Source organism: Pavona decussata, unplaced genomic scaffold, assembly GCF_977016875.1.
Source record: "Pavona decussata unplaced genomic scaffold, jaPavDecu1.1 SCAFFOLD_358, whole genome shotgun sequence".
NCBI classification, from domain to species: Eukaryota; Metazoa; Cnidaria; class Anthozoa; order Scleractinia; family Agariciidae; genus Pavona; species Pavona decussata.
The window spans coordinates 94,964-107,500 of NW_028145738.1; the positions used below are offsets into that span (position 1 = coordinate 94,964).

Below are 12,537 nucleotides of genomic sequence, written 5' to 3' on the forward strand. Positions count from 1 at the left end.
TTGCTAAATTACCTGACGCTGTTTGGGAAACAAACTGGCGCTCATCCGTCGAGGAATTGATCTGAAAGTGATCTGACATCCTAACGTTTTTCTTTCGTTTTTCCTTTTTTTTTCGAAAAAGTAAACAATCAGACTGTCACGGTTATGCGTGACATTTAAATGATATTCTTGACAGTTTATTGACAAAGGAAATATCCCAGGTCACTCACGACTGACCCGAAAGTGAAAGTGTTTTTATTAACCCACCCAACTCACTTGCGGCGCTCGAGTCAGGTGACAAACATGGCGGTAGCCGCTGAAGGATATCCATCGTTTGGTGGATACGACGAAGAGTTTGTGAGTGCAGTGGATGAAGATTTGCAATGTCCAATCTGTCATTTACCATTGAAAGATGCAGTCCAAACTGAAGAATGTGGCCATCGATTTTGCAGAAAGTGTCTTGAAGGGCACTTTTTAAGGTTAGCGGTTCTTCAGAGAAGTTTTATCTTCGAGGGCTTAAACTTTATCTTTAATATTAAGTGTTATTTCGCGGGGACCGAGACTGAGGGATGCCTACTACTGTTTCGCGGAGGTATATGTATGACTGGCTCTGATAGTCGAAAGAAAACTTATAAGGCTGAGATACTCAACAAAACTTTCTTGTCGATCCCATTAAAGACCGACGACAGGCTCAACCAACCAAGCTGTATTGAAGAAACGGAAGACAGAAGAACGGTTCCTGTGTAACAGCAACTGCTTTAAAACCCGAATTAACGAGTTTTTTCGTTCCAGTCTAAAAAACGTAGTGTACATTTGATCATCAACAGTCGCAATGAACATTACAATTCAACGGAATCAACGCCGACGAAGCGCTCATTCGCATTATTTTTCATAGATTAGTGAAATCAGTAGTGCAGAAACTTGGTATTTCTTAGAATTACTAAACGTCCGTCTGCTTGTGCAACTGTTCTATTCTGGTATCCAGTCGTATTCATCACTATAATGGTTATTATTGAAAACTGTGATCATAGGGCTAGAAATAAAGGAAGTGGAAAATGCCTAACAATTGTCTCAGTTCAGGCTGACATCTAAACGAGTATATTTTGTTCCTGTCTCATGAATACGTTGATGAATAGGACAGTTTGAAATCATATTCTTCATAAAGGAACTCAGTTTCCCTTTATCCAATTTAATAAGACTTTTGACCGGCTTGTAATTTACATGTTGGATCCCGGCTTTTGAGACTTAAATTACGTGCGAACACAACTGAGAGAGAAGTCAATAAGTTCAAATTGCTTGCTGAGATCATATACGCGACTTAATTACATTGAAGCCGAATTACATGCTATGGTTTGAGATCTAACGATAACTATATGCTCAAACCTCTGGCAGCTAAAACGCTACCCAGCCTCGGAGACCGAGCCTTCGCCTCTGCGGCTCCTCGATTGTGGAATGGACTACCTCTGGAAATCAGGAAGAAACACAGTATTGACATTTTCAAACGGAAACTTAAGAACCTCCTTTTTAAGAGAGCATATTTCGAGTAGTTTTTTAGAATAACTTTTATACGATTTTTAATTTTTTTAACAGAATTAGTTAGCATAATATTTATGATCTAATTTTTATGTTTTATAGTTTACTGTTTAATACTATATATATATATTGTTTAATTGATACTATTTGTAAAGCACATTTGAAAACTTTAGTTGAATTTGCGCTGTAGAAATTATTATTACTATCATCATTTTCTGTATGCGTTTGGAATTGCAAGGGCAGAGTTCTTTAGCTACAAGTTTTAAAGTTTAATTTATTTAATTTATTTAATTTATTTTAACAGTAAACTATTTCTGAAATATACAAGCCTGTCTATAAAATCAAGGCAGGACCAAGGTTGCAAGTGAATATGTTTGGTTGGTATTTTATTATTAAAGGTTGCAGTCTGGTAGCCGGAATTTTGAATTTTAATTTTGTTTAAATTATTTTTATACAGGCTGGAGCGTGACAACCAACTCTTAAGCTGTCCAGTGGATCGAAACAATCTGACTCGAGAAAGGGTAAGACAACAAAAATAATATCTATACATTAATAATATCTATCACAGTCATGTTGAAAACCTTTACAATTGTAAGCTTCACCATGGACAAGTATAACTTAATCTACGATACAACTTGGGTAGATTTTTTGTGAAAGGGGGAATAAATTGTGGTTAGCAATGAAACTATGGGATCTGATTGAGCTACACATAGTCAATTTGCCACCAGCATACAATGATGAAAAGTATTGAAATTGGTTTGCTTTGAATTAATATTTGAAATGGAAAGGAAATTCGTTGAGCCTGTACATTTGATTTTTGGAAACGCCATAGGACTTTCTAGCTCCAAGGCAGAGAGGTAGTTAATTATTGGTGAGACAACAGTACGGTTCAAGGAATCCTATTTGTTACCAAAGTTTGTCGACCAATTTAGCCTTGAGATTAATCTCCATGATACAGTCTTGACTCTTTTCTTAGTTCCTCGTTTTCTTTATTGTCAGTTTTTTGTATGGAAGAATAAATTAGTCCGAATAAGAATAAGTCCGAATAAGTGGGTGGATTTATCAACAGTCATAACATTTTTTTTCTGCAGGACATGTTCCCTGACAAAGCAACAAATCGAAAGATTCTGTCCTTTATTATCACGTGTCCAAGTGAAGGATGTCAGTGGACTGGTGAACTGAGGTCAAAAGAGGTAAGATACTCCATTTCCTGAAATAATTTTCGTGAAAGAGCGAAAATAGATCATCCGTACATCATTCTTGATCAAACCTTCTAGGGACGATCTGTTTCAAGTTAGTATTTAGTACCGTTCCATAATTTGCATGTACTTTTCACATTAGTATAGCCCTTCACTTTAAACAAGAAAAAGCATAAATACACAAGGATAACACTCTGTTGAATATATGCAAATCATGGTTTGTTAATAATAAAGAACAACAAAGCAGAAACAATTTAGTGAGAGGTGATTCTAAGCCGCACCCCCCCCCCCCCCCCAGCCCACCCAACCCCATCGTCGGTTTGCCCCGTGGGTGGGACAAAACAACACCTAACAGCGAATACAAGGCGACTGCTAGCTAAAAGAGAAATATACGATGATGGCCTCTAGCATGCTAGTCTACTGCGCTGTCAATGACAAACTGCCATATTATACTGCCATATTTATACCTGAGATATAGTCCTACTCATCTAGTGAAGAATTAAAACGCAAAAAGGACATGTTGGCTGTTTGAAAAAGGTGTATGAGCGTAATCTCCATTGTTTGATTCGATTCTGAAAAGTACTCAGACAACCTGAGTAATGAGCTGTGAAAGCATTTTAAAATATGACTGCTTAATAATAATAATAACTTTATTTATCCTGATAAAAGACCGGTCAGTCAAACAACAAAGGTTGATATTACAAGGTTGGTATTAATCAGACTGTTTTTGTTCTCTCTGTGTATAAAAGTAAGATGCTTGTAAAATTTTTAAATATTATTTTTCCACCTTTCTTAAACAAAATAGGAGCATTTAGAATCCTGCCACCTCAAAGTTGTTTCTTGCACAAACGAAAACTGTCACGTGAAACGAACAAGGGGCGAAATGCAAGAACACGTGACAACCACGTGTGAATGGAGAATTCTTCGATGCACGTACTGTAGTACGTCACATGCAGCGTGTAATACAAAGGTAAGAACCTTGGTTTGTTGAGAAGTAAAATAATGGCACCGTTTTGAATACATTAATGGGTCAGCAAATTCGTGAGTAGCTCAAGTTGAGGAGCTCGCTTATCTTCTGTCAGTTACAGCACTGTATGTCTTCGGCTGTTTTTGGCGTATATACCTAGGTACTTAGCAAGCGCGTAAAAAAATAATAAATACAAACAATACAGAGCCAAAAAAGACAAAGAAAAAACAAAAAACAACAACAACAACAAATTAAAGTGCCAAAGTGAGAGTTGTTTCAATTGATTTACCACAGCAAACGTATTTCGCTCCTTTTCCACTAAAGAGGAATTATCTAGTTTTTAAGGTTCTCAATAATGAAATGCCTTGCGTTGCTTCCTTAAAAGGCCCACCAAGGTGAATGTAACAGATTCCCAATAAACTGTTCCGAGAACTGTGGAGCAGTCATCCCAAGAGAAGAGGTATGTTTTGTGCATGAGACCTTTAGTTTAAGAGGAGGGTTCAGTTGAATGCTCTTTTCTTCAATTGTCAGCGGTTGCAACGTTTTTATGTTTATTTCTCTTCGAAGTTTTCTACAATGTAGAACACGATTGCTGTTCTTTCTCAGTTTATCTACTCAAACGTAGCCAATGAAATTGTTACTTTTCAAATTTGATAAGTATAAAATGGCAACTCAAAATTTTAGTGTTGCATTATTAAAAAAAAAATAAATTAAAAAAATCTCGGGATTTTGTTTTTCCGAGTATACCTGTGTCACTAACTGAAAACATTATGTTTATACTGTTTTACTTAGTTTGTACACGACCCCATAAGCATTATTCAGAGTTCAGAAATAAAGGGTATCTATCTGTCTATTCATTCAGCCATCCAGCATTCCGTCCGTTTTGGTATCTATCTAATAATCCAAAAATGCTTCCGTTAGTAAGAGGCGCAAGGCCTCATCATCGGTAAATCCTTCTTGAGGGCTTAAGTAAGACTTTTTTTTGCTCACATTTAATTATCAGACTGTAATAGACGGAAATATACGCTACTCCTTTGCTCTTTGGGGATACCCAAACTGGAAGTTGTTGTTTATTTGATGACTGAGCCAGTTTATAATTACAGAAGCATTCTTCGGGTGGTGTAGATCTGGTTATGTCTATTTTTATTTCCTGTTCGCCTCCGGATGAACCACTTCCCGTTCATTGCGGCAGCATACACAACGTTTCGCGCCGCTTTGTTCCATTATTCGGTCTTAAAATCGATTTATGTTATTTTTTTTCACAGATTTTTTGTCATGTTCAGAAGGATTGTCCTTTGACTATGATTACATGTCCATATGCTGAGATGGGTTGCACAAGCAAGGTAATGGGCCATTTTCAAGAATGGCACCTTTTTTGTACTTCTGAAGCATATGCCACCAGAACAATCAGTGTTTGTGGTGTCCCACTGACTTATTAGTGCTCTATTAGTGCTCTTGTTTTTGAAACCCCACGAGGAAGATTTCGTTGATACGATCTGAAATTTCTAGCGTGTACGAAGTTCTTAAAAAAGATGCTTGTTCAAAAATGTTGAACATGTTCATTGTTGTTAGTTTTATGGGGGCTGGCTCATGAGCGTCCGGATGGGGCTTATGAGGCCCTACCGCAAGTCAGGAGAGTGAGCGTTGATCCTCCGGGTTTCTGGCTGATGATCTAGCTCAGTTTCACGCCTCTCTCTTTCTCTGTTTGGTCATGTCATTCTATCACATTCAAGATGACTATACAAGAATAACCTGAAGATTGGAGAAAAGTGTAATAACCTTAAAAATAAACCTGGGTGATTAAATTCTCGAAAAAAAGCCATCCGAAAGTCTTTAGAATAGTGCTCTTGGAGTCTATGCTGGACAGTTAATCCCCTGTTCACGAAGTCCCCTGTAGACCCCTGTATGACGGGTAACTTATAATCACATTCGAAGGTACCCGAAACCAAAACACCATGGAAAGCCGCAAATTTTGGAAAAGCATGTCCGCAATACTGCAAACTCCCACCCCCCTCTCCTTAGCCGTAACTGACTCAGTAGATGTTGATTGTGGCTGTCTAATGGAAAACTGACTGGATAATAATCCGGCTGGAAGGCCATGCCATTCGTTATGCAGTCACATGCTACGAGTCAGATGCTTAAGAAATCGTAATAAGACATGTTAAAAAAAATTAACCTTTCAGGCTACGCCGGTTATCTTCATGAGTCAGTCGAATGGCTGTGTAAAATAATTGCACGGATATACTCAAAGGTTTTACATATTAAAGCCAATTGTCAATAGGTGTCTTTGCGAAGGTGGAGTAATTTCAGTTCATACACAGTTTAAGGGTTTGTTTTGGTCTCCCTTATTTTTCAATGCCGTTTATCTGCGTGATAAAAAACACCCTGGAGAGTTCAGAGTATAATAATTAAAGGCCTCTTTGAGCCAACTCGTGAATGCAGAAGTAAATAGTGAAATGTCTCTTAAAAGAAGTCAATTTTTGTCAGCTTTGGATACTTAATTTTAAAATCTTATAATTTTATGAAAACATTGGCCAAGTACCATGTCTGTAATCACTGTGTAATCGGCGACAAAATATTTAAAAAATATACTTATCGGACCCGGTAAGTTATCGGGAATTTTCCAGAACCGGCCCCTGAAATTGAAAGAAAGAAAGAAAGAAAGAAAGAAAGAAAGAAAGAAAGAAAGAAAGAAAGAAAGAAAGAAAGAAAGAAAGAAAGAAAGAAAGAAAGAAAGAAAGAAAGAAAGAAAGAAAGAAAGAAAGAAAGAAAGAAAGAAAGAAAGAAAGAAAGAAAGAAAGAAAGAAAGAAAGAAAGAAAGAAAGAAAGAAAGAAAGAAAGAAAGAAAGAAAGAAAGAAAGAAAGAAAGAAAGAAAGAAAGAAAGAAAGAAAGAAAGAAAGAAAGAAAGAAAGAAAGAAAGAAAGAAAGAAAGAAAGAAAGAAAGAAAGAAAGAAAGAAAGAAAGAAAGAAAGAAAGAAAGAAAGAAAGAAAGAAAGAAAGAAAGAAAGAAAGAAAGAAAGAAAGAAAGAAAGAAAGAAAGAAAGAAAGAAAGAAAGAAAGAAAGAAAGAAAGAAAGAAAGAAAGAAAGAAAGAAAGAAAGAAAGAAAGAAAGAAAGAAAGAAAGAAAGAAAGAAAGAAAGAAAGAAAGAAAGAAAGAAAGAAAGAAAGAAAGAAAGAAAGAAAGAAAGAAAGAAAGAAAGAAAGAAAGAAAGAAAGAAAGAAAGAAAGAAAGAAAGAAAGAAAGAAAGAAAGAAAGAAAGAAAGAAAGAAAGAAAGAAAGAAAGAAAGAAAGAAAGAAAGAAAGAAAGAAAGAAAGAAAGAAAGAAAGAAAGAAAGAAAGAAAGAAAGAAAGAAAGAAAGAAAGAAAGAAAGAAAGAAAGAAAGAAAGAAAGAAAGAAAGAAAGAAAGAAAGAAAGAAAGAAAGAAAGAAAGAAAGAAAGAAAGAAAGAAAGAAAGAAAGAAAGAAAGAAAGAAAGAAAGAAAGAAAGAAAGAAAGAAAGAAAGAAAGAAAGAAAGAAAGAAAGAAAGAAAGAAAGAAAGAAAGAAAGAAAGAAAGAAAGAAAGAAAGAAAGAAAGAAAGAAAGAAAGAAAGAAAGAAAGAAAGAAAGAAAGAAAGAAAGAAAGAAAGAAAGAAAGAAAGAAAGAAATGCCTCACTGTCATTTTATTCCGTATCCTACGCCGCTTAGATCTTTAGCCGTACCCCTCAGCAAGATTGAGCTCCTTGGATAGTTTTGTATTTTTTTTATAAAGTTTTAATTTTGATAATTGTTTGGAGCTTTTGGAGTGGTTGGCTTCTAAAGGCAAAAAATAAAAAAGAAAAAAAATTTTCTCTTTTAATCTCGGGAATCGAACCCGGGACTCTTTGTTTCTAGTCCACGACTCCTGAAGGAGAAATTATTTATAATTTTTGTATTTATAAGTTGTTGAGGGTGTCGAACTATCTGGCACCCGTCAAATTACTTCGGACCTCCAAAAAAAGATATATCATTCGTCTAAACGCATGTTCCCTCTACCTGTCAGTGCTAAGGTTATTATAATATACTCTGTTTTTTTCTTTTTATAAGAACCTTTTTTATAAGAACGTTGAGGCGGAGATTAACCAAAATTTTACGAACATATCAAGAACATTCCTCAGGATGAGACTCGATTAAGAACGTTTTTATTTTGCTAATCTGTATATAAAATCAAGGTAACAAATGTAAATTAACCAAAATGCTTAAGGGCATGTTTTGTATAACATTAACAATGGTGACACACATCTAGGTTTGTCATAATCAGCAGTTCTTGATGCCTTATCCCAGCAGGCAATGCACTTTGATAGGTTTCCTCAGTGGTCATGCACGTCCGCATTGATTTACTGAAATACATGTAGTGTATACCTTAAGAACATCTTAAGAACGTTTTCAGCCTCAAATCGCAAAAAAAAAATATGTAAGAACGTTCAGCCTCAGCTCCAAAATTAGACGTTATTATAAAAAAAACAGAGTGTATTAAGATGCTTTGATTTGTTCCTGTAGGTTCAGCGAAGAGAGGTTGAATCCCATCTTCAGTGTGCTACGAGACTTCACCTTGACTTGGCCTGTGTAAAACTCAGTTACACCCAGGAAGTCATACGAAAACTTGACGAAAAGGTCGATACTCTGGAAAACAAATTGAAGCTGTTTGAAGAGAAAGCTAAAACTGAAGACTCTAAGAGAACTACGCTAGAAAAGAAGATCCATACACTTGAATATGTCAGCAAGAAAATAGGTTCATTGGAGGAAAAAGTGACTAAGTTGAACAGGGAACAGGTAAGCCAATCCAAGTGCTGGATATGAAACAACTCCTCGTACTTTCCTTGAGAAATCCACTCCAACAAACTCTGCTCTATTTGCTCACTTAATAGTTATACCTTTACTTACTTTTTAATTTAGTGTCTTAAAGCCAAACCAGCTAATTCCTGTGGCCAATCACAACAGACGTACACAACGCAATGAGCCAATCAGATTTCGAAGAGAGTACATGTAACTAGCAAAAAGTGCAGGAAAACGCATGCAATTATGACACCTGATTGGCTTTTGTTGGCTTTCCATTGATTGATACAATGGTGCAAAAATTGCGATCCAATCACTTTTTGTAAAGTTAAAAAAATTCAAGGGAGGTATTCAGAACCACTGTTGACAATCAAAGGGATGTTTTTAACAAGTAATACTATTGCTATGGTTACCTATTATGTTGAGAAAATCCCTATGATTTGTTCGCTGTTGACTAGGCGTTTGTTTGGCACCGTTTTTTGGTATCAACTGATAAAGAGTGGTTGTATTCATCCTTCAAAGTATAAGTGATGGAAACTGTCGCGAGCCACCTTAATGAATAACAGTTTAATTTATTAGTGACGTCAGTTTTCGTTGGCGCTACCGTCGCGGTAGTTTGAGTGATCAATTAACACCACTCGCCAGGGCTTCACTTGATAGCTGGTAAGACGGACTGTGTTCATGAATCATAGTTCTTCCTTCATGGGGGAGTAATCTTTATTAAATCAGACAACTTTGGGGCTTTTCTTTTGTCTTTATCATGCTGCTTTATCAATATTGCTTTAAACGTAATTTTGAGTCGAATCAGTAAGTCTGAGCCGGTCCTTGTCGGAAAATTGAACAACGTCGGGTAAAAGCATTGTGGAATACACCGCATCGTCACTCATCACAGAAACTCTTGTTTTTATTTTTATTTTTTTGTAGGTTAAACGGAAAGAGTTTGGGGAACTTGAGGCGAGATTCAATGCTACAAGCAAAAATACGTGGAAAATTAACAACTTCAGTGAAGTCTTGAGAAAAGCCAAAGCTGGAGAAGAACGCCTGATATTCAGTGCTCCATTTTACGATTATGGATACAAATTTAAATTACAATTGAACCCAAATGGGGAGAGCATTGGAAAAAATACTCATCTCTCGATATTTATTAAAATAATGAAAAGCGACTACGATGCCATGTTACCGTGGCCTTTCCACAAAAAGGTAACTTTTACGCTGATTGATCAACAAGACGAAGAAAGAGAAAAAAGGAACATTGTTAAGTCATGTATATCTGACCCAAAATTAGACTTCTTCGCGAGGCCTGAGGCAGAAAGTGGCATTGGTTGGGGTTCCAATATATTTGTATCACACGCTGATCTGAGAACCAGACGCTACGTGGTGGATGACGTTATTTTGATTCAAGTTAAACTCGATCCACCACAATAGGTTTAGTTCCAATTCAAAAACAACCGAGCATAGAAGAATTTCTCGATTCCTTAGCGTAAGTTAATCTGATGATTCACCTATGTGATACTAGTGTGGTAAATCAGTGTTATATAATATGATCCTTTTGTGCGTTGTTTTTCTGATTACAAAACCTCGAATATTTATTGGGCTTGAGTGACCTCCATCTCCCTACATATAAAATAGATGCTAATAATTACCTGTATTTTGTATTGTAATTTGTAATGTGTGTAGTATAGTAATATAAAAAATGAAATGAGAAATAACACCATGCGAAGAACATCCTTACAGCACCTATATCCTAGCTCTTTGAGAACAAATATAAGAAAATTTTTGTCCAATAGAATGCTCCTAATGTAATGACTTCCCTATTTATATTCGTAAATAAAAACTACAAATTATCCAAAAGAGCACTTTTGCAGTATTAATTTGCTCAGTATTAATCACTGCTTCACCGACATTTGTAACACCTATATTACTTTAATATTTCATCGTTTCTTTCCTCGTATCATGTTTTCATTTTTATCTTAGGAAAAATATGTCATCTAATTGAAAAGGGTATATAATTAGTATAACTATATCTTGCCTTCTCCATTTCTTTCGTTTTTGTAAGCTATAAACTGTTGTAATTTAACATGAAGTAGAGGAAAAAATAAAAATACAAAAAAAATAAAATAGTCAGTTGCTTGTTGAAGCATTTAAGAAGAAAATTTGAAAGTAACCTTGTTCGACGTTTCGATGTTTGTTTGTTCGAAAAGTCGAACAACGGTACTTTTAATGTAGTTGCGCATGTTTTTGGATAAATGTTGGTCGGCGAGGTGTGTCTGTTTAAACAGGTGGCTGAACACATAAAATGCTATCCCAGCAGATTAAAGTATGTTAACCCTAGGTTACGAACCAGGGAACAAAAACTATCGGCGAAAATACAACACTCCTTGTTAATCAACTTTTGACAAATTTGTTTGAAATACAAGAATGGTTACTCTCAATCACAGAAACTAAAATTGTCAACTATGTGTGTTTTTTGTATTCTTATACTGTCTGCTATCAGTGAGCCTGTAAATCATTGACGTTAAATATATGAAAATCCAGATTTAATCTGGAGATCATTGTGTGTTTTATTAGAAGCCCATGTTGTTGGACTTTCCCAGGGTCCGGCTCTTTTTCTTCAATGTTAAGAGTTTGAGCCCAACGTTTCATGAAGTCGCATTTGACATAAAGGGTGTCCAGACTTGCCAACGGAAAGTCCTCAAATAGCCTCCTCGGTTTTTTCACTTTTACCTCACCGACGCTGGACCATGGCCAGGACCTTAGCCTGCACGATTTAGTCTGGCTTTTTCTACTGGGCACACACTGTTTTCTGTGTTTTGTTTCCTACTTGCTTGAGTTCATTGAGAGGAAACAACGTAATTTGCTTCAACCATCATGAATTTATTTAAACTTTGTCGCAAATTTCGAAACTGAATGATATACCTATTACATTAAGTTTTGGCAGAAATGCTACAATTCTCAGGGAAAATTGAGTACAGTTTAGGCCATCACGTGGTCAGGATTTGGCGTGTTATAAGGAGCCCGGTGGTTAGAAGGTCACAAAATCCAAATCCACCCCCCCCCCTCCCCCCATACCAAGGTACACGTATTCACGATATGTTCACACTTGCTCGTTTGTATTCTGACAATCTAGAGTTATATATTTTTCACGAAATTAACCTGCAAAAACTGATTGTAGTTGAACAGAGCCATTTTTGTTGCTGCTAAAATAAAGGGTTGTAGAGCGTTTGTGAGTAAAAGTTTCCATATTTCTCATTTCTCTTGTTTAGAGATCAGTTTTTCTCGTGAATGTAGGAATTCGTTTCAATTGTTCTAAACGGCAAAATACTTCATTTGTTGAATTATCCCTGTATTTCCAGCTGCATTATTTAATTCATGCCAAATAACAACAGTGTTGGACTTCCGTTATAAATCGATAAAATCATGAAAAATCGATAACATCAATTTGACACACCAAATTAATTTATCGATTGTCACCGATTTCCCTTATCAATCGGTAAAAATCACTTGATTGATATCGATTTTTGTCCATTGAGTACGCCGGGAGTAGTAGAAGCCCATGGTTGTTGGACCTTCCTAGTGTCTCCTTATGGAGGCATAAAAGCTTTTCTAGTTGGTCTAGTATTGTATTTCATTAATTTAATCTGACCCAGGAGACATAACATCTGCGTTGACGCAGTGATCTAAGATTGGAATAAGCTGACGAAAATAAAGAAAGATAATGGAGAATATAAGACTCTTTTAATCATTATTACTCTGTTCTTTTTTCGTTTTACATTTAGTAGAACAGCCTATGTTGTAGATAGCAACGAGCGCAAGAATGTTAAGAACTAAGTTTGCAAACTGAGGACTTTTTTTTTCTTTTTTACCCTCCCTGCATTCAAGATTTCAGCCTGTGTAATCTGACCCTTAAACTGATCTTCTTCCTAACTTGTCCTATATTAAGATTTCCGAGTTTAGTCAACAACAGAAACATGCCCTTTGAATGGCAAGCTGCATTGGAGGGAAAAGAGTTACATCAGCGGGGAGAACATAGATCTGGCACACTAGCAAGCTCACCATTTAATGTT

General features: G+C 36.0%; 1 protein-coding gene across 11 annotated transcripts in view; it reads left to right on the forward strand.

The window, feature by feature from the left end:
* Positions 1 to 187: 187 nt before the first annotated feature.
* Positions 188 to 12,537, forward strand: part of LOC146452971 (TNF receptor-associated factor 4-like) — a 160,379-nt gene continuing 148,029 nt past the window's right edge. For 2 of the 11 annotated variants that reach the window (XM_085097170.1, XM_085097171.1), the window contains exons 1-5: positions 193 to 458; positions 1,970 to 2,033; positions 2,604 to 2,705; positions 3,517 to 3,681; positions 4,064 to 4,138. In XM_085097170.1, coding sequence (XP_084953296.1) covers positions 283 to 458; positions 1,970 to 2,033; positions 2,604 to 2,705; positions 3,517 to 3,681; positions 4,064 to 4,138 — 582 coding nt within the window. In that variant the 5' untranslated portion in view covers positions 193 to 282. Of the gene's footprint in view, positions 459 to 1,969; positions 2,034 to 2,603; positions 2,706 to 3,516; positions 3,682 to 4,063; positions 4,139 to 4,943; positions 5,022 to 8,197; positions 8,471 to 12,537 lie in introns of all 11 variants that reach the window. The other 9 variants (XM_085097169.1, XM_085097177.1, XM_085097175.1 and 6 more) reach the window with 8 other exon arrangements.